The 26930-nt window shown below is 39.8% G+C and overlaps 1 protein-coding gene across 1 annotated transcript in view; it reads left to right on the top strand.

The window, feature by feature from the left end:
• The first annotated feature begins 1192 nt into the window (after window positions 1–1192).
• The window catches only part of GAK (cyclin G associated kinase), a 66311-nt gene continuing 40573 nt past the window's right edge, over window positions 1193–26930 (top strand). The window contains exons 1-11 of the mRNA XM_082301403.1: window positions 1193–1483; window positions 7658–7719; window positions 8964–9023; window positions 10814–10928; window positions 11358–11500; window positions 13727–13852; window positions 14991–15080; window positions 19022–19157; window positions 19768–19880; window positions 20428–20539; window positions 22753–22876. Coding sequence (XP_082157529.1) covers window positions 1342–1483; window positions 7658–7719; window positions 8964–9023; window positions 10814–10928; window positions 11358–11500; window positions 13727–13852; window positions 14991–15080; window positions 19022–19157; window positions 19768–19880; window positions 20428–20539; window positions 22753–22876 — 1223 coding nt within the window. The 5' untranslated portion in view covers window positions 1193–1341. The remainder of the gene's footprint in view (window positions 1484–7657; window positions 7720–8963; window positions 9024–10813; window positions 10929–11357; window positions 11501–13726; window positions 13853–14990; window positions 15081–19021; window positions 19158–19767; window positions 19881–20427; window positions 20540–22752; window positions 22877–26930) is intronic.

Raw genomic sequence — 26930 nt, forward strand, 5'->3', positions numbered from 1 at the left:
GCCCCTGCAGCCCATGGGTCCATGGAGGATGCAGAGATCCACCCGCAGCCCCTGGGGGAGGTGCCCGTGCCGAAGCGGGGGGGTGCCTGGAGGGGGCTGTGATCCAGTGGGAGACCCAGTGGAGAGAGAGGGTTGGAGGACTGCATCCCGTGGAAGAGAGACCCACGGCGCAGCAGTTTTGGGAGGACTGCTGCTCGTGAGATTGGAACCATGCTGGAGAAGTTCACGGAGAACTGTCTCAGGTGGGAAGGGACCCCATGGCATAGCAGGGGAATGCCTTCCCTGTCTGACCAGCGGAAGAAAACCTCGGGTGATGAACTGACCAAAACCCCCATGCTCTGTCTCCCCGCGCTGTCTGTGGGAAGGAGGGAGGGGTTGGGGAAAAAAAGGTGTTAAGGTCTTGTTTTGCTGCTCATTATCCTCCTCTCACTTTGTTACTAATAAACTCTCTTTGTATCTCTACGTTGAGCCTGTTTTGCCCTTGGAGTGTTTTCTCCCGGTCCTTATGTCAACTCGTGAACCCTTCATTAAATTTTTCTCTTCTCTGCCCAGCTGTGGCACGGGAGGGTGAGCGGCTTTCGTGGGTGCCTGGCGTTTGGCCAGTGTCAAAGCGTGACAGTGCTCCCCGCCACGCCCTCCGGTGAGTCCCGCTGCTGGCAGTGGGGGTGCAGGGAGGGCAGCGGCTGGAGGACCTGCCGTCAGGGCTGCAGGGGGAAGCGACAGACGTGGTAAGATCCTGAGGGCGGACGAAGAGGGAAAGAACGCCAGCAATGTTCTGTGGGAAAAGCGCAGGTGCTGCCCAAGCGCCAGCAGTGCCGGCGAACAGAAGAACATTTATCTCTCGCCGACTGCCAGCCTAAGTGTTCACTTGGGGAAACGCACGGCTGCCTAGGAAATGGAAACCCTTCCTGGGGGGAAAAAGCCGCGGGCAGGCCAGGAAGGCGAGCTCCGCGCATCCCCCGGGACCGGCGGGAGTGGGAGCCCGGGCGGGAGGCGGGAGCGGCACCGGAGGCCGCAGCAGGAGCGGGAGCCGATGAAGGAACAGGGCGGGAGCCGGAGCTCCTCCCGCGGGGCGGGGCCGCGCCCGGCCTGGCTGCGGCGAGCGGGCGGGCGGCACCGCGAGCGCGTAAATGACGCAGCGTTCCCGGAAGCCGCCCGGAGCTGAGGGAAGGGCGGTTGAGGAGACGGCAGGAGGAGGCAGGCGGGCTCTCGCCGCGGCTGTTGGTAGCTCGGCGGAGCCCTCCAACTCCATCCCACTCTGCTTCCATCCCTTTCCGTCCTCCCCCATTCTGTTCCATTCCTACGCGCCCGGCCGCTGCCGGGCATTGCCTGCCGGGGGCCATGTCGCTCTTCCAGTCCGCCCTGGACTTCCTGGCGGGCCCCGGCTCCCTGGGAGCCGCCAGCCGCGACCAGAACGATTTCGTGGGACAGACGGTGGAGATGGGCGAGATGAAGCTGCGCATCAAGCGGGTCATCGCCGAGGGTAAGAGCGGGCGGCGGGGCCGGGCCGTGCGGGGCGGACCCCGGCGCTGCGGGGCTGGGATGGGCTTCCCCGCGGGCCTCCTGGTGCCCTTTTCCCCGTCTTCTCTTCCTAGACCGGGAGGGTTTCCTCCTTGGCAGGCCGCGCCCGGGTGGGGGCGGGCGGGGCGGCGGTTCCGGCCTCTCGGGAAGGGCTGGCGGTGTCCGTGCCGCTCCGCGCCGAGCCAGTGTCACAGGCACGGCGGGACGGTGCCCCAGGCCCGGTCGGAGCCGTGCCCGGTGTTACTGTCCCGCCCGAGGAATAGCCGCCCGAGAGCCGCTGTGTTGTGTGGCCACTTCTTCGCTTGTTTCGTGGTTTAAAATGCTTTTACCGCATAACAGAAGTCAGAGGAGTTTATAATCTATCAAGGTCTCTGTAATCTACCAAGAGCCTCATGGAAATTCTGGATTGCTTGTCGGCTTTGTTTTTCTTTCTAATGACAATGTGTATATAATATTATGCCAAACATACAAGATTGCCTCTGTTGTTTGGAAGACTATGGAATGCAGGAAATGTGTTTGCTTTAAACACATGTGTTACAGAAGGCTGATCTAACTGTGCACATAGACTTTGCTAGAGTACAAGGAGTTAAATACCTGGGCAGTTTTCAGTTTCAGGGAAGTTTTGGGTGGGTAGCCTGGCACACGGCTTGTTAATCTGTTTTAGAAGAGATGCTATGTTTGATGGATGCAAGTTACTTAGGTATTAGCAGAAATTTGGATTGTCTTATGCTTGTGGTCAGAGAAAATACATTATTTCCTCAAGCAGAAGAACTGTTGAAGGCTAATCTCAGAAGACTAAACTCTGAACTTTTCCGTACTACTGCACTTAAATATTTCATTAACTTTATAGAGGTGGTTGATATTACTTAGGTTAAATACCTCAAAGCTCTATTTAGAGCTCCTTTTCATTATTGGAGTTCCTTCTGCAGTTTCTTCTTGTAATTATCTGGTACTAAGTAGTTTTCTGTTGAAATCTTGGTGATCAGCATAGAAGAAAAATTTGGCTCTTTAAGATTCGCTCCCTCAAACTACTTATAAGCTACTTATAAAATTTTTGTTCTTTAAAACTACAGCAAATAGATCTTCACCTCTGATGTATCTTCTTAAGGGCAATAATTTGTCACTTGAATGCTCAAGCGTTTTTGGTATATGATCTTAGAGAAAACCTGGCAGTTTCTTATGTAGTAAGTTGCATTTAAAACAGTACTAAATGTCACGTCCTCCTGTTCTGCCTTTGGCCTTTACTTACAGCTTCTTTACAGTCAACTTTACAGAGCTGTGAGTGAAATGTAAGCACTAGGTAGGATGTGAAGGCTAAAATAACTGTCTGTGCTGCTGATAGTGTAACATTCTTGCAGGCAGTGACCACAGCAGTTACCAAAGGACAAAGGAAAGTTAGGGCAGGAAGCTATTTTTGAGGCATACATGCTATTTGGTTTTTGGTTCTGGAGCAGGTATTTTAGCACTTTGACAGCAGCCTGCTGTTTCCCAGGATCTGACACAGGTGTTGTAAAATGTCAGGGGAAAGATGCCAGGTTGGAGCAAACGGAGACATGTTTTAACTCTACAGTTCTTAACAATTTCTCTGTAACCACTGCTTTGTGTTCCATGTTTGTCTCAGTGCTATGGTTTCATTTTATGTTGTTTTCCTTCATTTGCTAACTGAAGTTGGGCTAGTTGCTTGCTTTTTCTGCAAAGTGTAATTTTCTGGCCAGCATAGCTGGTCTAAAAGAGCACTTGCGGCATATAGAGTATAAAGGTAAACTAGACATAAAATGTAGAAGTCCCAGCCTCTTTTGCTATCTTCAGACTTGAATTTGTCTGTAGCGTATTGTTTATTTTGTTGCTCAACTTGCATTTATCTTTCATCTCTGGACCTGTTGTGGTACCTTCTGATACATGGGTCCACAGTTGTGGCTTGTATGTATTCCCTTCCATATTTACAAATACAGAATCTGTTTTTCTTCTAGATGAGCTCTTTCATGCCAGATTCCCTACTGGAAAGTCAAGTGCAGCTTTCTGAGTTTGGATTTCAAATCCATGGTGAACTGCGTGTCATCTGCCAATGCAGAGAGAGAGCCTTTTCTGTAGGCTCGTACGTTCAGCTTTGTTTGTAGCTGGTGTGAACAGAGCCTGTGGTTTAGCATTGCACGGTATCATGCGGCAGCACAGGTTCAATTGTTCCCGTAGTGCACAGCTCCTTGCAGCTCTGTAGTGTGCTGGACACCAGCGCTGGTGCAAGGCCACGTTTGGCAGTGCTCTAAGCTGAGACTCGTTGCACAGGTCTCTTGGACGCGTTTCCCTGGTGGTTTCACAGAGGTGTTGTGCTGGGGTGGGACTGGACTGATTGAAAGTACGGTGTGCTGCTGCAGGAGGCTGACATCCCTGTGGGTGTTGAGCTTGGTCATGATCTCTAGTGCTGATCCTACTTCTAAGTGCAAGAACAGACTAAGTGTGTCACAGACTGGATTGAGTACTCCTAGAATATGGTATCCTTTTTTTTTTTTTTTCTGCTTGGATGTTTCAGTAGCTCACTGCAGGTAAGATTTTAGAGGATCTTGGTGGGGGCCTTTATGTATAATCCCTACTTGCCTTAGGTATGATGGTGGCTTCAGATGTCATGGCTCTCTTGGGTCCTCCAGTTAAGTGTACAGACCCCCCCACAATTTTACTTAAGTAAAATAGTAACAGATTTCCTACTTAATTAGTGAATATTGTTGCTTCTTTTGTGTGAGGCTGAACAATTTAGAATAAACCGGGTGTTTGGTTGTGTGAAAAACAAGGAACAAGCAAATTCTGTAGCACATGTTTAACAACCATTCTGCATGTGCAGTGATTTCTAATGCTTCCTTTGAGCAACAAACATTGACAACAGAGCACACAAAAAGAGAAACACGATGAGAAAAAGAATGCACTATTCGAACTGTTTGATCTGAGTTTAAAACTTTTATCATAATGAAAAAATCATTCCTTAGTCAGAAAGATAGCAATAGGCTACAGACTTAAACAATGTTAATAGTTTTTTTGAGTTTAAAAATAGATGTCATTGAAACCACGTAGGTAGGGGCTTGTTACAGGCTGCTTTTTGTCAAGGTGAAACTTCTGCAATTAAAGCAAGTTTTCTTTTCTTTGGTACTTCAAGGCTTCCTCAGTATTTTGAGTGTGAACAGGCAGTATTACAGTTTGCCAAGCTTGTAGGAACAATTTTATTGTCTCTGCATCTGGATTCATAGGATAATGATAATCTAATTAGGTCCAGGTTTTTGGGTGGATTTAATTTGTAAAACTCTAGCAGCAGAGGCACAATGAATGCTTAATGTCAAGTTTCTGTGAACATTGTTAGTTTTGTTTGCTGACAGATAGGAATAATCTTTTTTTTTTCCCCCCTAAAGAACAACTGAAGCACCTGACCTAGCAGCTTTCCAGTTTGCATTCTCTTTACTGTAAATGTAGACAATGTTTTCAACAGGGAGCAGAACAGTTCTATTTTTCAAAGCTGTTGTTTCTTGGCTCTAGCAGTTCCTGCTGCCAGGGGAGCTCTGAAAGTTTCAAGATATTCTACCTCTCTGCTTCTCAAGGGTGTGGGAAAATGTACAGATCTTTAAGTTTGGGCCATCTTTCGTTCTTGAGGCAGTTTCATCTTGCTACTAGGACTTTGCAATGGACACAAATGCATGACTGGGCTTAAAAAAAAAACAACTTGGCAATAGTAACAGAACATCTTTTCTGTTTTGATACTCTGATAGAAAAGCTTTCAGGTAAGATGCACTGTAACTTACAGTCCAGGCTATAATTATAATCTTTCAGTCAAGTTATAGTTGAAACATAAACCACTGAAAATTGATATAGAAACAAATTTGGTCAGTGTTTGGGAGGGGAGTAGACAAGTCGTTCCAAATGGTTACAAACAGGAAGCTACTCACACCACCGCTTTCTCATGACTTGTTAAGTGTGTAATGAAACAGTGAGTGAATTACAGTAGCAAGCAGTGTTACTGTTGTGGTTGATGTCCCTATTTTGATCCTTCTCTAGCTGTTGTTTTACTGAAGCCGCTAATCTGAAAAAATAATTAATGAAGATGTGAAAAACAGGGACAGGATAAAGAAGAACATTTTTAAATCAAACTTGATGTGTAAGTGCAGTGAAGTTATTCAGTATTATGTGACACCTAGGTTTGATTTGAGGGAGAATCCAAATCTCTTGGTTGGAAAAGCAAGGGTCTTCAAATCGTTGTAAGAAAATGATGAAGTACTGACAGGAGCACTGCCTGAGGCCTGTGGTGGTGTAAGGATAAGTGTAGAGTGCTCACTAATAAATCAGATGAGGTAGGGCTAGTTCCTGGTTTTCATGACATGGTGTAGTGCTCTGTACTGAGTCTTGATATGTGAGAGATTGTGTCTACAAAAAAGAAATAAACCCAGCATTCTTCTGCTGTAATTTCTGTGGCAGAAAGCATTATGTGAGACAACTTTGGAGGGCTTGGGCTGTGTTCTGAGAATGGGGCTCTGAAATGCCTCAGCAATGCAAAACGTGTCTCTCTGGGCAATAGCTGGGATGGGTGTGTCCGTATCTACACTGGTAATCTTTATGGGGGAATACTAAGATGATTTTGCTGATACAGAAAGGTTCAGAAAACTGTTTTAAAACCATCTACAAGCATTTACATGAGTGGAAAAAAATGAGTGAGAACACCCCAAATGTAATTACATTCTTTAGACACCCCTAGAAGTTGTTCTACTCTTAACCTCCATTTTACCGTTTGCCTCAGTTAGGTCTGCTGTACAAGTGTTTGTTTGTACAGGTTTGTTGAAAGTGCTTTTAAAATTATTTTTTCTGATTTTTTTCTGCAAAATATTGGTCAGAGGGCTTGGAGTAAACTGTTATGGCAGAGAAGAAGTTTTGCCAGTAAACTTGTACCTGCTGAGGGTATATTAAAACTGTTTTAATGGACTACTTCTTCAAGGGAGCCAGCATCAAATTATAAATGAAACTTCATTTAAGAATGAAGCAGTAGGACTAGTTTCACCTTTTGTGTAAGAATTGTTTTCATCAAAACCAGACGGTTTTAAAAAAATAAATTAAAAGTACTTTTATAACATGCTCTAACTCCTTTAGTATCCCAGAAAATCCATGGATTTAAACATGGTATCTGCTGTAGCGCTGCAGTAGTAGTGAACCAAACACTACATGGAATGAGCTGTGTTGTGTAGAGCTGAATTGTGTTCAGGTAAAAGAGTGAAATGACAGAATGGGAAACTTACTTGAAGCTGATGTTTTGAGAGGAGCATAGTTGTAAAAGGTGAGCTTGTAGACCATAGCAGTCGGATTCTCTATAAAGCAGGTGCAATGAAGTAGGAATTAACCAGGTGTGATACCACTGGCTTTTCTCTGGAAATCTGCAAAATTTGATGAACTTTATTCTTGTTTAGCACTTCAGTACTTGATAATAGGGTGCAATCACTGAAGTAAAAATGTGTATTTTAAGCTTGTTATGTACTCTCAAACTTCTGCTATCTCAGTGAGGTTTGCACACTGTTCTTGAGCAAAGGGAAGTGTTTGAGAAAATAGTTTGACAAAAGGAGCCGGAAGGAAAATATTTTATGGAATAACACATTGCAATTTAGTAACAATATTACCCTTATTGGACTGTGTGCTTCAGTGCTTTAAAATGCTTTCTGCTTTTAATACGAAGCTTGAAGAAAGACAATTGTTTTAAAAATAGGAGGTGTATGTTTAACACTTATCTTTCTTGGTTATTGCTGCTTTTATAGGATGTGTTAGCAGTGTAATACCAAAAAGTTTAATTGAAATTATCAGGTAATATTGGCTGTACTGGATTTTAGTTTTATAAGGATCTTTTTTAAAAAATGGCTTAATAAGAAATCTGCATATGCAGACTTAGCAAAATGCAGGAAAGTAACAATGTCGGTGTGCTCTTGGCATATATACAAGAAAGGAATAGAATATTTGAACTCTTATGTGCAGGTAACCAGCAATCTTGACCAGACTCTGAAAAATGTGTGCTTGGTACATTCAGAAATGTATCTAAATTCATGTATTTATTCTATTAGACTAAAAAGAATGATGTACCTGAATATTGAAATTAAAACTAACTTCATGTGCCTTCTTCTTGTAGGGGGCTTTGCTTTTGTCTATGAAGCTCAAGATCTTGGAAGTGGGAAAGATTATGCTTTGAAGGTAAAATTAATTTACTATAGGTTTATAAGGTCTGTCTTTTAGCTTGACATTTTAGCATGACAGTTAATCCTTGATGTATGCCACTGAACAAGTAACTTGGAAAAATCCAGTATAATAGTGATGTTTGTAGCCCACTATTTAGAATAGTCATTCCAGGTAGAACCCTGCACTTCATACTTAGATGACAAACATGGGAATTGGTCCTTTAGGTGCCACTGGTCTTTATTTTTCACTTGGTCTAGAAATTCATGACCCAGTCCAAAACATTTTTTTTGCGTGGGTAAAAAGAAAATTTCATAGTTACCTGAAGTGGGGTGCAGGGATCTTTTTCACTCGTCAGAAGCAGATTTAGCCTATCTTCTTGCTTTGAGAGTAAGTTTAATTAGTGTTAAAAGTAATGCTCCAAACTTTCACTCATTGTTTAAACATTCAGCCTGGTACTTTTTAGAGATACTTCTCTGGATTCTTGGTTTCAAGAGGCTTCTGGTAATCATCTGTAAACAGGGTACTTGTATGAGGGGTGAGAGAGGTAAGATGGCATTATACCACCAGTAATAAGATTGGTTTTTTCCATTTCATGCCACATCCTACAGTAACAAAGCATGTGGCCAAAGCCATATTCTATATGTGTTCAAAAGGTCCCCTAGAAGTAGCCCCATTAAAAAATAACAGGTAAAAGGTGAACCATTACTGCACTTCCTCTGTTCTGTAAAACTGGTACTTTTGTAGCAAATGCTCAGGCTGATTGTAGTCAAATGTTGACTGCAAATTCAGGTAATACTAGAAACAGTAATGCTTAATTTTTTTACTGATTACTCAAGTACCACTGAAAAAGTTGGGCTACATAATTTGGAGGAGTCTTGTCTAGAGTGAGTTGAAGGTTGTTGCTGAATATTTCAGACAGAAGGTGAATCTTTCCTTGTTAGCCCACAATGCTGCAGCCAAGAGACTTTAGTGTTTTATATATCAGAACTGTCAGAGCTGTTACTTCGAAGAGTGTCAAAACTTATAACTGCTCAATTGCCACTAAACCTGAATAGTCCCAGGTAACTGGAAAACTGGGTATTATTTATGGCAGAATGTCAAAATGGACAATAAGCCAGCTCTGTTTACTGCCCCATTACAGTTCCTCAGGTTTTTGACTATAGTTCATCCTTTGTATTCTGTGAAAAAAAATCTCTGCACTGTTATTCTGTAAGTTTTAGTAACTTTGTCTTCTCAATTGTTTTGGTTTTTTTTGACAGCGACTGTTGTCTAATGAAGAGGAAAAGAACAAAGCCATCATTCAGGAAGTTTGTTTTATGGTATCCTTTTCTGTAATATATTTAACTGTCTTATGTTCTTGGGAAACAAAGGACTGCTGTACAGATTCTGTTTTTTTTCATGCCATACACTGCCTAAGAGGACTGATGTTCTGGAGGTCTGGGTTCATGGTTTGTCATGAATCTGGTACCAACATCCAGAATTCTGTTCTTCAAAAATTGCTGTAATACAGTGTGTGCAGATAGTTCTTGTAGCTGGTGTAGACTGTGCCATGTACCTCTAGCAAGAAGTGAAATTCTTGTTTGGGCTTTCTTGCAGCCCTGTGAATGTAGTCAGGAGACCTTTTGACTATTCAGATGATACTTAGATGCACTGAATTTATTGTTCTTTGCTTTTACTCTGAATGTTTATTAATTTCTGCTTGGATACATCTGGCTTTAAGAAGTAATGCTGGATGTTAAGGAAGAAATTTCAGTAGACTGCATGCATCAGAAACAAGAAGCAGATGTTTCTCAGTGTCCTTGCTGTTCTTCTTGTCTTCAGTCAGATAGTAGGGTATAATGTAATCTCAAAGTATTTTCAATCCTTGATTTTAGTAAATTCAGTATTTTCTCCCTGGCCTGGCTCCTCTTAGACCCTCAGTTTGTTGCAAGAGTCAGTGAGTAGCTCTGGTATGCTGATGTGTTCCACTCTGTGTATTCAGCTTCATTTTGAATTAGCAGGCAAACCCACTGATCTTAATTTAAGCTACTCAAACATTTATTTTTATGATTGCTGATATGTTTGGCGAAATCTTAGCCTAAACATCACTTACTAGAAATTCACTTCCAAGAACAGAGTACCATAGCACTATATATTTTCTATATACTCTGAGTTCTTTACTCTTGGCAAGATAATGTCAATGTTCTTTGAATGTTTTTCACAACTCAGTCATGAAAGCATGTGTACAAAATGATGAAGGGTTAATTGTTGCTAACTTTCTGAGATAAGACTGTGAAATGCAATTAATTCCTGCAGCTCTGAATAGAAGGTTGTGGAGAGATGTGTAAGATAAGATTCATGCAAATTGCATGGATCCAACTTGCTCTTTTGTAATAGCTTTGTTCTACTTACAATCTTTGCTTTTCTCTCTTCAGACTTGGTGAATGCATGCTGTAAATAGCTTGTCTTTGTCTCATAGGCACGAGTCTCAGTGTATGCACACACAGGCATAATGCAACATAACTTCCCCTGGCAGGAGCTGAGATCATTTACACTGTACTCCCCTTTGCATAGCTCAAAAATGATACCTCGAATTTTCGAACTGGAAGTGAAACATGATAAAGGTTTTAGCATGAAGAATATTACCAGTGATGGGAGGATAAGTTCCTTGCGCTTTTAGACCTCTAATTCTTTTGAACTTTATTTTAATTACTTAAAATTGAAGCATGGCATGCTTAATACTTCCTTGGGAAAGATAGATGAGGAGACAATAGCCCTTTCTTGATCAGCCATCCGGAGAAGTAGCAGATAATTACAAGATGTCCCTCCCTGCTGCTCATGCTAGGGTCTTGCAGTCACTGTCAAAAGACAAAAAGCACTAGACCTGTTATTGAGTCCAGTTTCCTCTAAGCTGTAATCACAAGGACTTTTAAAATACTTTGTCTTGACTTTTTATTACATTACCTTAGGCTGCTTTCTCAGCAAAGGCATGGATTTTCCTGTTTTTCTTAGGGCATTGATTGCAGCTTTTATGCTTTCTGTGGTTTTAAGCTGACATTTCAAATGGACTACTGGATGCAGTAGTATCAGTGAACTTGGCAGTCATCTTCCTTGAGCGTGTTATCTCCAGAAAAAACTTTCAGGTCATCCCAACATTGTCCAGTTTTGTTCTGCAGCATCTATAGGAAAAGAAGAATCAGACACGGGGCAGGGAGAGTTCCTTCTGCTTACAGAGCTGTGTAAAGGTAAACTTTATTTCTTTTCCCAGCAGACCACATAGCTTCTGGCAGCTGTTTTGCACGGGTTGCTTGTTAACTTACAAGTTTTGAATGACTGTAGAAGATAGCATGGTTCAGTGGAGCTAGAGTTCAACCTTATCTTTTATAGGATAAAGATCATGGTTTTTTAGACTACAGTTTAACCTTGTCTTAAATATGAGGTAATCATTAAGTTTTTTGTGTTGGAGACTAGTCAGAGAAAGGAAGAATAGGAGTAGTTTCTTAGAGGTCTCATTCTTTTGTCACTGTAGTCAGTGTGGACTTGCCATTTTCAGAATATCTATTAAATGCAACTCACAACTGTAAATCTTTCTTGACAAGGGCCTATTTGTGTCAGGTTTTCAGAATTTGCAGTGTTCTCTGTGTGCTTATGTGAATTTCTCTGATTTCCTGCAGGACAGCTGGTGGAATTCTTAAAGAAAGTAGAATCCAAAGGACCCATCTCTTGTGACACAGTTTTGAAGATCTTTTATCAAACCTGCAGAGCAGTGCAGCATATGCATAAGCAGAAGCCTCCTATTATCCATAGAGACTTAAAGGTGCGTTACAATATTTAAATAAAGGCTGAACTTCTAGACAGCAAAGGAGCCTCTTGGGCTGGATCAGTGTTAAAAACGACTCTTGAGCATGGTGCTTAGATCTATTGCCTTGCCACAACTGAGTGTTAGTGAAATTCATCACTGAAATACTTGTATCTCTTCAAACAACATCTTTTCCTTGTGCTTGGGGTTAAGAACTGCTTGTACTCTGTCTGAAACAAGCTGGCAGAAAAGTAGTGTATCACGTTTGCTGATTGAGTTAGCCTAAGTATGTGTTTGATAAAATAGCCAGTTACAACTGGGGAACTGCAGTTCTTGGATAAATAGGTATCTTACTAGAAGAGGGAAAGCTTTGAAAGAGAAGAATGTTGAATTATCTGTGAAGGATTGCATTGCCATTGAGACTGTGTAGTAAGCTGTTAGTTTTAGAACTGGCAACTTGCATTGTACTTCAGTGCTTGTTTTTAAGTTGAATTTTAAAATTTGTTAGGCATAATTCATGTTAGATCTTGTTTCTTAGGGTTTTTGTGTTTGTTTTTGTGTTTGCTTGTTTTATTAGCCTTCACCTGGAGTCTATAGGGTTATGCTGTAAAAGGTGTTCTACCCGTAAGAGCTTTGGGGATTGGAAAGAACTTACCTGAGTTTGAATTCTGTATTTTGAAGACAGGGTTCCACCTTTACTTGTTCACTTAGATGAAGAAGCCCTAACCATCAGTGAGATTCTGCTGTACCATGAATATATTTGAATTTTCATTAACATAAAATAAGGGAAAGAAGATTCTTACTCTTGGAACAGTGTCTGAATTTCACATGTGTCTGTATCCAGCCTGATGTGATTTCATTTGAATAGAAAAATAGGAAAATTCATTCCTCCTTAAATAAGCATGTAGTCAGTTACTTTGGGGAAAGGAAAATAAGACCACTCTTTTAGAAGTTAATGTGTTAAGTGTTTTCAACACTCTTGATGACAGCTTTGATGTTAGCTGTTAGTATAGCCCATAAATATAAACCTAGTTTTTGTGACAGAGCACTCCTTTTTTTTTTTTTTTTTTTTTTTTAACTTCATACCGTTTTTTGCTTTGAACAGGCTTTTAGGTTGTGAGGTCATGTCAAAGACATGTTAATCATTCGTCACTGAAGTTTCTATAAGCCAGTGCCTAGCTTGTAGAAAAGGTGCATCTTTCTTCTGGGGAAAAAAAAAAACTAAAATCCGTATTTCTTTCATAGATGTTGAGCTAATGCTGTAATTCAGTAACTGTTTTTTCTTCTCAAGGAGTGTATGTTCCTGACAGAGATAAAACATGGGAAAAGACAGGAATTTGGTTTTGTGTTGGTATCATGTTGCAGAGGCTGCAAAGCAAGGTCAAATGATTGTTGTGCTCCAAGTGGCAGAGGCCTTACTACAGCCAGGAGCCAAATAGGGATCATTTAACTGTGCTACCCTTTTTAGCAGGCTAAACTAAGGTCAGCAGCGTAGACAACTGTAAATCAAAAGTTTTGAGCCAATTAACTTTGACCCCTTTTCCTAACATACAGAGGTACAAATTTCATTTTTCAGCCCTTCAGTGATTATCACTCCAAGTACATCTGCCCAATACATTTACTCTTTCCTTAAGTTTCTTCCATGTTCAATTAACAATACAGGAAGGTTGGAATTTATGTAGTAGAAAAAGGCAGGGATAATGGATGATAAACTATTCAGGCAACACATGGTCCTCAAATAGCTGTATTCTGTCTCTGTACAGGTGACAGCTGCTTCTTTATGGGTGTCTCCTAGCAGCCTGCTTCTCTACTAGTACCTTCCTCTTTTGTGTCTCTAGCAATTCTAACCTCCGCTCCACTGGAGTTAAGCTAAAAGTGTTCAATTTTATGCCTGATAACATTTGGATTCTAAGACACTGCTTCTACAAGTTCTCATCTGAAAATCTGGCCTATTCTTAGGCTCTAATGAAATTATTTCTTTCCCCCTGGGGTTTATTTCTTGCTCTCCTGAATGTTTCCTGCTCATGGTGTTCTTGGTGCTTCCTTTTAAAATTTGGCTATGTTGCTACCCTAAAAAACTACAGTATTGTAAGAAATCTGTGTTCTCCTGTAAACAGTATTTTTGGCTCAAGTGATTAGTTTTTATATGTATGCACAAGTAAGATGATGTGTAAAAACGTGTGTCTTAGCATACAGGGCAAAAAAGATGCATTTTTTAATCTATTACTCTACATCTTCTTGAAGGTGGAAAACTTGCTTATTAGTAACCAGGGGACAATTAAACTTTGTGACTTCGGTAGTGCTACAACTATAGCTTACTATCCTGACTACAACTGGTCTGCACAGAAGAGAGCACTGGTTGAAGAAGAGGTGAGATTATTTTAATGTGATTTAATAACAACAGTGGAATAATTTAACTGTTAGTATTAATCTAGTATTAATTCATGAGGCTTCTAAGACAACTGAAGATTGTTTCAGTTAGAGTGTTGTTTATAAAGTTTTGGGTTTGTATTTGTTCTGCTGGAGTTCAAAAGCTGTCTGCAGTTACACTTAAAGAGTGTGTTCTGTAGCTACATATAGAAACACTGCTTCAGCATGGTCAGTGTCCATTCTGCAATTTGCTGTGAAAATAGAAGTGATTACTAGAACTTCTTCTAATTATGCTCTTGACAAGAAATTGGTTGTGGCAGACTGGTTGTGCCATTGGTTGTCACATCTTCCTTCTGATCTGTTTTTCTCAGTTGAATGATAGATAAAGGAGAGGCAAATCTGCTCAGCAGAACAGGAATGGGCAACGTTACAGTGCCTTGGACTACAGTGGCCAAGTCTAGCATGCAGTGTGCTTTTGCAAAGTAGTTTTGTTCTTAGTTTAGAGTTGAGAGTAATGCTGGTAAATCTAATGTAGTACATCAACAGGAGAAATACTCCTAAGTTCATGTGTACAACTTCAGACATCACAAATCTCTTTAAAAGTCCCCTGTTCTGCAGTCTGGCGTTCTTGGAAAACACTGCACTGGTTTCTGGTGAAATTATGATGTTGTACCCACTGTCTTGTATAGTCTATGCAAAAAGATGGTAGAAAAAGTCTCTTCAGGTGTCCTTATGACCAGAATTTCTTTGGATGTGTCTGCACTGTCGTTAAGTGTACTGAGAAAGAGAGAGACATACTGGAGCATGAATTCACTTATTGGCTTATTGTTAATTTTTGGTATCAGTGTTCCTATCCATTTTTGCCTCATTTAGAACAGTCACGTTATGTGCTTTGCTGTTTGGGAGGGCTCTTGGCTATCGCAATGTTATTTGAGTACTACTGTCTTCATCTGACCTTATGTCAAAGCTGTTGTGACTATTGCAGGATTCAATTGATGGTTTTTTCCTTGACAAGTGTTTCTGAAATTAATTTTAAAATTTAGGGTACTATCTATTCTACATGGAGAGCTGTTTCCTTGGTTGAATGCTGTTAGAGCTCATTGTTCAAGATTGTTTCAATAAAGTCTGTCTTCTCCAGATCACAAGGAATACAACACCAATGTACAGGACACCAGAAATGATAGACTTGTATTCAAATTTTCCAATTGGTGAAAAGCAGGACATTTGGGTAAGAAGTTTTTTTTTCTTGCTGCATCATAATGCTCACGTCATAGCGAAACTGATTTTGCAGGCTTCATGTTAGTTTGTTGATTAAATAACTAAAGCACCAAAATAAATGTAGGATGCTGTCTTAAATCAATGTAAATAGTATGGACTGTGTATGTAAATGTTAAAGGAATGAGACATACTGTTCAAGGTTTTCTCCCAGATCAAGCTTGACTTCCATTTGAGAGGCAGTGCTGAACTTCTCTAACATTCGCTGGAACTGTTGCCTAGCTGGAACTTGCCACCATAAATCCAGAATTCTTAGAGTCCTTAGATTCAAATTCTTGCCTTTCATACTCTGCTATGCATATAATCCTGGGACAGCCTACTGCTGAGTTCAAAATGGTTATGTTGAGGTATGGCATGCAGCTAAAATACTCACAGATAGCAAGGATGAGAATAATGCAGAGGTCATTCATGCTTTGTATAGAAAGGATGATAAGCTGTTGCCATTCACTAAAAATCTGTAGTGGGAATTAAAGGTAAATATTAAATCCTCAGTTGTACCTTTTCTGGCTGCATAATATTGCAGTACTGAGGTACTCCCCAGTAGTATGGGCAATGTGTCGAAAGACATATTGAGAAAATGGGATGCTGGTGCTTTAAAAGTTTTCATATGGCATCTTAGAACTTTGTTCAGTTTATTAAATTAGTTGCAAAATATTGTGGATACTCTTGTTTGGTTTCTACAGCTGTTGGTGATGTTCTTGTGGCATGTGAAGAAACACCAAGTAAAACACATTTTTCTGACCACTTGGTCACTTAACGTGCACAAAATACTGTCAGTCTGAGCCAGGATTACATCCAGTTAAAGACAAAACTAGAAATACGTTTAATAAAAGCCTCACTCAAAAGGGCAATTGCAGTTTATTTTTTTGTTTAAAATAACTCTGTATGTTAATATGGTAATTTTTGCCTTCTGTATCTTGGGAAGATCTATTTCATTTACCATGCCTGGATTGGAACATGTTGTTCCATATTTTTTTCTTTATGCTTTGGGTTCAATAAAAATAGGCAAAGTATTTGGCAGTAGAATATGGCTCTGTCTCTAGAAGCATAAATGATTTGTAGTTTGTGGTTAGGATAAGCAAAGCAGTTTCCCGAAGAAAGCAGGTAGAGTGATTAATATTCTTCAGTTTGTGTGCTTGTCACTGTGTGACCTTAAAAACAAAGGAAGTAATGTCTGTCATGGAACAGCAGGACAGATGAAATTATCAACTACATTGACTCCACAATGGGGATGTGATTAGGTATCGATTATAAGACTAAAGGTTCTTAGACTTGGCTGACTGCTTTCTGTACATTTCCTACCTAAGTCTGAAGATCAGGAAATAAACACTAAATCCAAATAACTACATGTTTTAGTTACACGTTTTCAAAATTAACGTGAATTCCTGACCTGAAATTCAACTAAGTGACAGGCTTTTTCCTTGCCTAGTGATTTTTCTCTCAGTGAGATTATCTTTTGCTTGAAAGGCCCTTCATAGCCTCTCACTCTCAAAGATTTCTGAAAGAGCAAAGTAGTTTACTTCGGAAATGTTTTGTGAAGGAGCAAAACTTCAAAGTTGGGTTCTCCTTACCAATATCTAATTAAAAAATCTTAATGGTCCATGCAAGACATCCTGCAGGTTTTAATTCAGTGTGAGCTGAACAATCTCTGTAGGTTTCATGTAGTTCAATTTGACTTAGAAAGTTCTTCGGTGTAATATCTTGGTGTCATCCTGCAGCTGTACTGTAGAACTTTGTGTGCTGCTTGTTGCCTGAAGCTAGTCAGGGGAAAAGCAACAATGTTTTCATTTGTTCCAAACAATCCCACCCCTTCCTTATTCCCTCAATCCCCAAACACTATATCAACCCTTCAAAAACTGCACTGTTCCCTTAAGGAAGGTTTAAATTAGTTTCTGGTAAGGGCCCAGTAGCAGGTCAAAAAGTTATTCCCAGTTATTTTTGGTCACTTTATGGTTCTGCTTTTTTACCTTCTGGCATGTGAGTGCTCAGACTGATCTAGGTAACTTCTGTAGAGGGACTATGCAACTTTGGGACAACATCTTGGAAATGGGCTCTTTGGTTAAGTGTAGTGGTGCTGAGGCTGTGTGGTTGGTGTTGGCTTTGAGGAGTTGCCTTGCTGCACCTGAAGTTGCCTTCTAGCCAAATTGAATGATGGTGTTTAAAATAGGACTGTAACTGTGATAAATTTTGGCTAAGTTACAGGTAAAATAAGGAAATGAAAAACATTCTCTAGCAATTGAACCAAAAATCAAATTTGGGTGGCCCTCCCTTTCCTGTGTGTTCAACTGATTGCCTTGGTGCTTTTCTCTCCTGTGTGGCTGTGGGGGCTCTCTCCTCATCACTGCAGAGTGTCTTGGACTGCACAGGGAGTAGTTTTGTTCCTCTAAGGAAGTGATGATCTGCTTTGTAAGCAGGCATTTCTGTGGAGGAGTAGATGCTATTTTCTGTACTCCCCTGCTGGATTAGTTAGTGTGGACTCTCTGATGCTTCACTGTATACATTATAGGGAGGTTTTTTCAACAGCCTGACAAAAATGCGCAGGAATATACAGAATTAACACATGTACTTTATTTCTGGCCCTGGACTGAGAGACTCACTAAGTGTTTTGGAGACTTCAATAACCTTCAGACCTTAGAAGCTGTTCTTGGGATAAATTGACAACCAAGGGCAGTTAGAGATGGTGCACACAGAGGACTGGAGGCATTGAGCAGTTTTCTTGGGTAACATCTAAAATGGCTTGCTTTATTTGTGGCAACTGTAAAAGCCCATATGCTTAAGCAGCCATACTTACTGGGGTTCAGAAGAAACTTTGAGGAGGAATTTTCCAACTCATTGTGACAGCTGTTGCTTGGAGGCATTGGGTGCTTTATTATCAAACTTTTATAGGTGACATGGAACATGTTTCTGTTACAATAGTATAACTCTGCCAGCATATTTCATATCTTAATTTATTTGAAAAAATATGTATCAATTTACATTTACTTTAGTAACAGATACAGTTATCCTAGCTAATCCGTAACACCTAGATTAGAGATTAGAATTCAAAACTGACTTCTGTCTTTGTTAGTTGTTCCCTTCTCAGTTTACATAAATATCAAGTTAGACACATGAAGGAACCTTGAAGTTCCCAGGATGTGGTAGTCCAGGTTTTGTGATTTTTGAGGCTTGAATGAACTTACCTGAAAATGATCTTAAATTTAATTTGTTCCAAGAGTTGAATAGCCATCTGACTGTAGCGAATAAAGGACCTGTAATTTCGGGCTTGTTTTCTTCAAACCTTTACTGAAAGATGTGTTTTAGAGAGATTGTTGTGTGTCTCCCTAGCGTCATTAAAGTAATTTGCTTAACCCTTATATAATCACCTAGCTGTTGTATTGCGTAACAGTTTATCTAAATTAGACCAAATTCTGTTCTCACAAATGAAATGTGTCTCCTTGCAGCACAGGATGAAGATATGAAATAAAACTTCTGAACTTAGTTTTAAGGAATAATCTGTTCTTGAACATGTTCAATATGGCAAAACTACTAATTTTTGTATCGTGCTAAGTCTTGTAATGACTTCTAAATGATTTTTAAAAATAGACGGGAATTCTTTTCACAAGTAACAAGTGTTAGGACAAGAGGAAATGGCCTCAAGTTGCACAAGGGGATGTTTAAGTTGGATGTTAGAAAAGATTCCTTCACTGCAAGGGCTACTGGGCATTGGAAGAGACTGTCCAGGGCAGTTACCATGCCTGGAGGTGTTTAAAAGACGTGTAGATGTGGTACTGAGGGACATGGTTTAATGGTGGACTTGGCAGTGCTGAGTTAACGTTTGAACTTAAAGACTGTAAAGGTCTTTTCCGGCCTAAATGACTCCATGATTCTACGCAGTATTTCTGTTTATCTCTGTAGGCTCTGGGCTGTATCCTGTACTTGCTGTGCTTTAGGCAACACCCATTTGAAGATGGAGCTAAACTTCGCATAGTCAATGGGAAATATGTCATCCCACAAAATGACACCCGCTATTCTGTGTTTCATGATCTCATTCGTAAGTTTACAGTGTTGTTTAATTCTGTGTCATTGTAGATACATGTTGTTATTGAGAATTGTTTTACTGATACTTGAATGTTATTGACGTGGTGGTGAAAAAGGTAAACTGCAGCAACTCATTTTATTAATAATCTTAATCCATTATAAAAAATGATGAAATTTTATGTGAAAATTGCTTTTTTAGTTCTATTAATTGTCTTGCTTAGTATGTGAATTAGCCCATTGGCACAGCTAGTGTTTTGATTTGGTTTCTTTGAACTTGCTTAAAAAATTCTATTTTCTTTAGATTTCAGATAGATTACTGGAAGTGTTAATTACTGATCCAGAAATTTATCTGACTCCAGCAGTATTAGACACAAAGCTACCTGTGATGTTCTTTATTAACTGATCCTAAGGTGTATTCTTTGAAATATTATTGACCCTAAGGAGTGTTGTGGTGTTTTTCTAATGGATACTATTATGAAAATTATATTTAGATACTGATTTAGCGGTTTCTCCACTCTGTTCATACACTTCCTTATTGCACTGGAATGTTTTGAAGAAATCATTATCAGTTGGGAGAAAAGCTCTGAATGATTTGTTACATTGTCTGAATATCCTTCTTTTAGGCTCCACTTTGAAGGTGAACCCAGAGGAGAGGTTGTCAATCACTGAACTTGTGAACCAACTGCAGGAGATTGCAGCAGCTAGGAATGTCAATCCTAAATCCCCCATCACAGAGGTAAAAATGTCTCATAAGGAGTATTATTGATTAGGGTTCCTTTCTGTCCCCTGCAGTGTATGTGCATTTACTAACAGATTTCAGAGCAGGTCCCCTGTTCCTTGGTATTTTTGGAAATTTTGCACTAATTTATTTTGAGGTTCAGTTGAATTGATAGGACCTTTGAAAATATGCGCTTTAAAGAACAGAGGCATTAAAGGGAATTTAGTATTTCTTACTCCTTTTTGAAAATCTTTTCATCCTCTCTGTTTATTCTTTAGTATGCTAGCACTCTGTTTGACATGCTGTATTTTATCATAATTAACTTGCACAGAAAAATTTCATATATGAAAGCTCTGCCTGCACTAACTTGAAATCCACTTAGGCATCTCCTGTTCAATGCTTAATTTGCACAATACTTCAGGTGAGTCAATTAGTGTATCTTAACTTCCTGGCTTTGTCCTGAGCTTCAGTTTGCTTGTTCTCACCAAGTAGCAGTAATTTGCCAAGCACAGCAAGATGGTTAAAGTAGCAAGAAAATACTGATCTGCGGTATTATTCTCCTTAGCTCCTGGAACAGAATGGAGGCTATGGAAACAATGCTCAGTCTCGGACATCTGTGACCTCTGTTTCACAGAGCTCCAAGCCTGCAGGGCAGCTCAACAATTTGTACAATGCAGGTATGTTCAAAAAGAGATGTCATTTTAGTGTGAAGACAATTGCATATCTTCTGTGGGGGGGAAAAAAAGTCATTTGGGGTTTTAGGTATTTTGCGCTAGTATTAGCTATTTGGCATTTATATGATTGCTTCCAGCCTTGTATATTTTTTTTTGGCAAGGTTTCTTTTTATGTTGATACATGCAAATATGAATTTCTCAAGTTCATTGCTGTGCAAGAGAAAAATTGTTTCCTATGGAAAATAATTTAAAGTGCACTATTGACCTGTAGAGGCAGGAGTGTTGACATAAGTGAACTAAAACTGGGTGAAAGTGTGGCTATGAGAAGCAATAATAGTCTAAAGGATAAGAGCTGTAGAGGAAGAGTCTGCAGGTTATGACAAACAGGTGAAAATAGCTTATTTTAAACCTCAAAATTTTTTGATTCAATGCGGCAACCATATTGAAACTGCATTGTCTAAAGAGTAGCATTTAAAAGGAGTTTGAATTTGAACTGTTAAAAATCTTCAAGTTCTGTATTTTAGTTGAAACATTACCTTGTGGAAGAAGGTCCTGAAATCAGGACACATCTTGAGTTTGTGTTCAACACAGTCTCTGAGGTAAAAAAGAGTTGCCTTTGCTTATCTGATTTAACATCAGATATGTTACAACATAAAAAGATAGCAGCTGTTTGTGGTGTGTTGGTATCACCTTGTGCTAAAATGGGCGTTATGTCTGGCTTCATGAGAGAGCTTAATAAAGAAGTGCAGAAGCAATTGTAGGGATTCTGGCTATGGACCATAATAATTCAGTAATGCTCGAAAGTCGCTGACCTCACATGTGTTTATTTTAGACGGCAAAAATCCTACATGAGGAAGAAATACTTCCATAAGTGTCTGGGTCCACCTCTCTCTCCTTTTCTCTCATGCCCGAAAAGACTTTTGACACCCCCCGCCCCCCCCCCCCCCCGCCATGATATTTTGAAGTGCATCTGACAGCGATAGTAGCCTAAAGCTATTTAGTTTTTCACTTCCAAAAAATCCATGTCTGACAGCCTGAAAGGGAAAAGGCAGCAGTCTTTCAGTCTAAATTAATTTTGATCTAAATGCGGTCTAGTGACTATCCAGTCAGCACTGGATACTAGAAACACTATAGCTGCTACTGCCTTGAGCCCTGCTGATTATGGGAGCATTGTCCAGGCCAGACGTCAGGAGACGGTTGCACCATAGGACATCAGTGGTGAGGAGAAGGAGTTGGGGTTCCATCTGGGAAAAACAGAGGTTGGACTAGCAGAACTAACCAAAACATGTCTCCAAATTACACAATTAAAAGCTGAAGTACTTATTCTGTAGAAATGGATATTCCAGAGTACATTCAGTTGAAAATACTTAATATAGTAAAGAAAATAAGATGCTTGATAGGTTTATTTACATCTAGTTTTTTACTACTCTTTCTGCACCCATATTAACTGTTACGTATGAATATGAAGCACTTCAATTAATGTGGAAGATATCAAGGGACTGTTTCATATTGTATTCAGTTTTCCTTCCAGCTTGATATTTCTTGCTTGATATTAATTATGGTGAAGTGTCAATGAGACAATGGATATTAATTTTCCAGGGGAAATGTTAATATTGGGTAATATTTATAGCACTAGTATTATGTGTATATCTATTTCTGTGCTTCCTAATGCAATTATAATCAAAAGTCTGCCTAGTCATCTGTTTCGTGCTAGTATGCCTACTGTTTGTTGTATGCAATCATATTAATAGGAATATTGTGCTGTGATGTGCTATCTGGGATGTTGTGCTTAAACCTTAAGCTTATTCCAGCTGCTTTTTTCTGCATTAAAGTGTGTCTACTGGAGACAATTAAGTTGTTCTGCTAATGATAAGCTGCACTTTAAGATGTTGATACTTAAGCAAAGCAATGTTTTGCTGCATTGACAATATGAAACATATGCCTTACTTGCAGAATTTTTTTACCTTGTTGTCTCATAATACAGACAGCAAATTGAACACTGTGTTAGGTATATCACTAGTACCTCCTGACTGCAGGAAGTACTATTTTTTTGCATAGGTCATAGTTAAGGAGAGCTTTAGAACTGTGAGCCTTACAGCAAAGTGTAGCCTGTATGTGTATTCACTTCCTTCCAGCTTCATAGGCAATATACTTTAAGTCATATCCTGGAATGGGCTCCATAATAAAGTACAATTATTTTTATTCGACTACTCTAGGCCTGACCGTTGCGGAATGTGACCAGACTTATGGAGGGTTCTTTGATATTCTGAGGGGTGGAACAGAACGATTTTTCACTAATATTAAGGATACATCTTCTAAAGTTATCCAGTCTGTGGCCAAGTGAGTAAAAAAAAAAAAAAAAAAAAATTGTACTGGTAAGAGTTCTAAATGAAGGCTCAGGAGTTTACTCCAAAAATGGTAAATTCAGCATATTTTTCCAAGTTTGAGCTGTAATAGCTGGTAGCTAACCCCTGAGATTTTATGAATGATATTAATACAAAAGTTACTTCATCAGTTATATATGAGAATTGACAATGTTGCAGCAAGAGCCTGTCCATAAGTATTACTTGCCCTGCTGTATTTTAAATACTGAAAACTTGTAAGAGATGAGCAGGTGGGACTGGAGCAGCATGGAGAATTGAAATATTAGATAGGGCCTTAATGAATAAGAAACAAATTAAAAAGATTGAGTGGTGAAAGGTGCAAATCAAGGGAATGGATGTTAGGAGGGGGAAAAATCTTCAGGGAAATAAGCCCTTCAGTTTAGTTTTCAGGTGGAATCCTATGCATTCAAGACAGTCTGAGAGGAACTCCACTGTTTGTCTCCTTTGCCCTGCATTGCCTGGATGAATACTCTCATGTTTAGATGTGTATGTTTTCAGATTCGTATTGTGTGATTATTCTTTTCTAATCAGGTTGTCAGTCCTATTTCAAATGTTTCTAATACTTCCTTATGATCAATATTAATCAGTCTGTACAATTTATACATTTTTAGCTCATAATAAAATTCTATGCAGTGTTAAAGGGTTTTCTTAGTTCTAGTAAGAGCAGGTAGGTCACTACTGAGTACCATGTCGGAACTAGAGCCTCTGAAAGAACACTGAACTCTCTTTCTCACTGTAGGCTTTGTGTCCCTTTAATTGGGCTATTGTGTTACAGCTTGTGAAATCTATTTCTTCCTACATAGGCTTTTTCAGAACTTATGCATAGTACTGCTCTAAAGTATTTTTAATGATCAGGTAAGTTAGATTTGTAGATACTGCACCTCTGTAGCTGCTTTGAGTGTGTTTTTAATTGTTTGCTCTTAACTTAGTCTGTTTTAACTTCTATATATGGCTCAGAAAGGCCAGGTCCTCTATTTTTTAAAGGTTGCAAAAGCTGCGCAGCTTTGGTTTGTCCTTAAGCTTTCTATAGAAGTAACTGGGATGACACCTTTTTCTGGTCTTAAAATGAAGAGTCAAACATGGTTAGAAGGGATTTTACCTTGGTATTTATTTTAAGGATCCCTAATAGGTGCATCATGTCCAGGTCGAATGCACAGAAATGCACACCTCAATAGATCTGGTATAACATTACAGGTCTTACTAATTAGCATATCTATCAAAAATTCCCTAATGAGAGGCTTGAATGGGCCCCCCTCCCCAAGGAACCTTCCCCATGATGGTTCTATCTTAGTTTACAGGATGTGTTCTGGAGAGGACCTTGGGGTCTGGGGCACACTAACCCTTACTTACAAAGCTTCTAAAATGTTTAGTCTTATAGCTGAACAAACAAGTCCAAGAATGTAGGCAAAAAGCACTAGGAATACAGAAGTTGTAGAAAGGTATAACAGGGGTATAAAAGAAAAGGCAAAAAATCTTCAAGGCAGCAGGGACAGTGGCATCAAACTCTTCTCCGATGGACACAGGACAGGGAGGTGTACAAGGGCTACAAACTATTGCATGATGAAAAGCAGCTTTGACAAAGTTACAAGCCCCACTTTCCCATGGCTTAGATCTTACTATGTTTTTATTGTACACTGCATACATCTGAAGTGCTCCTACACTTCGCTTTCTTATTCTCTTGACTCCACATGACTTTCTGGGTGTGCCTCCACCACTTAGTTATGTTGGAAGAAGTTTTCTCTTCCTGCCCTTGCAAGTGGTTTCTTCTTTAAAGGCTACTGGAAGTTCAGTTACTTTTTTGAATTTCATCTTATGCCTCTTTTCCCTTTTCTAGCAGTGTATTAGGACTGTCTAAAACTGTCATTTTAATATGGAATGGCTTATGCTATGCCTACACCTTATTTTTATTTCTTTTACCTTACGGATGTGTATAGCTTTTTGCTTTGTGTGATTTCCTTTGCTTCCATAGTAAGTGTAGTGGGCAAGGAGTAAAACAGTAACTGTACATCCAACCACATCTGCAGAGCTCATCTAGCAACTTCTGAAGTACTGGACAGTGAGTACTTGCTGTCTGAAAAGGTTCTGGTCAGTTCTCATGCTCTTCTCTGCAATTGTTTGTGTAGATTATGGTGACTGCCTGAAATAAGTCTTGCGTCTGTCTTCTTGTTGAGACGTAGTATGCCTCTTTACAGTTGCTAGTTAGTGTTCTGTGGCTGAACACAACAGCTTAGTGCATGGCTTGTGGAACTTAATAGATATTAGTCAAAGGAAAACCCACTATTTTTCCTCTTGCTTGAATTGCGGAAAGTCACATGTGGATGTTTACTAGAATTATCTTGAAAATGTAGTTGTTTTACCTCATGCTGGTTTGTAGCTTTTAATGGGTGAGTACATTGTCATATCCAAGTAAGATCAATTAGCCACAGACCATTTCAAGCTACTGAGGGATACACATTTGTATGGACTGTGGTGGTTTGACAGAGGATTGTCAGACAGTGTATGCTATGTCCCAAGATTCATCATGAGGTGATCAGTCCCTCTCAGATATTTTGGACTCAGTTGGCTGGATAAGGGTCTATGTTTAGGTGACTCTTGAACATCACCTTTGACACAATATGTGAAACTGTCAAATTTTTGTTTGAGTTCTGCACTATCATAAGCAAATCTAGGTTTTGTGGAGCACCTTCTGTCTCCATACAACTGTTTTTCTTTTCTTGTGTTATCTAAGTGGATTTAGTCATTGGGCTGAGGAGTGGAAAAAAAAAGGGAATGTGCCAAACATGTAATTCTTCTAGTGAGAATCAATTACTTCAATACTTATTTTCCAGTGACTGAAAGAGAAACTCTCTCCACTTGTAATTTGCCAGTATTATTTAGCAGCCCTGAGTTATGTAGCTTTCATTCTTTGTATTGTCTTTTATTTTGAATCCTTACTGTATTTAACAGTTCAGTGAAATGGCAAAACATGAATTAGCATGACCAATACTTACTGTTCTGTAGGGCGTAAGGTAGGCTTAGGTCCTTCAGTATTTAACATTGCTAGAATTGAACATTGTGTGTTGCTGAGAGTTCCACCACTGGGCTTGTACAATCTTAAACTGTGTTTAATCAAGCTGAATTGTTAATTCTTTCTTTGCATCTATGGTGGGGCATGTCTGTTTGTCATGTTCTTTCTCTGCCTTCACAAACTTGTCTTGTGTATACGTGTGATCAATGATGTGAGATGACCTCTTCTCCTGTTGCATCTTTGACTGCCTTTCTTTCCAAAACTCTTCAACCAACATAAGAAGCAGACATTCTGGAAAAATTACAATGTCTCTTCTTTGTCATGCATATTCCTCACCCCACTTAAGCATATTTCATGTTGGAGTCTGTCATTTCATTAGGTAGGCTCTCTCCTTCCTACTTACCATTGCTTTTCTGAATTATGGAATTGCTTCCTTTGTGTGCAGACAGACTTCTCTCTCAGTGAATCCAAACTACGGTGTAAGATTTAAGTATTTTGTGGTTATGACAAAGAAAGTTAATTTTTTCTTTTCTGTAGCTACCTTTAGCTTGATTCTGATTTTGATCTCTTGTTAGTCCTAAAAAATAAATAATAAATAAAATCTAACAACTTAAACACACATTACAGGCTGGTAGGAACAGGAGAGTGAACATCTTCGTTGTCCCCCAAGCCACCTCAGTTGCAAGTGTCATAACCTCTATTACAGATTCAGGTCAGGCCGATGCAGCAGCTTATAGTTATATGAGAGAGAACAAAGAGCAACAGAGGGTCAGCCCTCTTGTTACAAACGGTCTTAAAAGCAGGTACCAGGGTGGAGATGGAGAAGATATGCACTGCTTTATGAAATGACACCATCTGCACCGATGGGGACTTGGATCCAGCAGATGTGCCCTTGTGTGCCTGAAAGCTCAGCCTTGCAGTGGTGCAGCCACAGCACATCTCTGTTAAGATGATCAGTTTCTCGCATATGGAGCTTCTGTGCCCTTGATCAGTTTTTATGCTT

This window comes from Coloeus monedula (genome assembly GCF_965178545.1).
Source record: "Coloeus monedula genome assembly, chromosome: Z".
Classification (NCBI taxonomy): domain Eukaryota; kingdom Metazoa; phylum Chordata; class Aves; order Passeriformes; family Corvidae; genus Coloeus; species Coloeus monedula.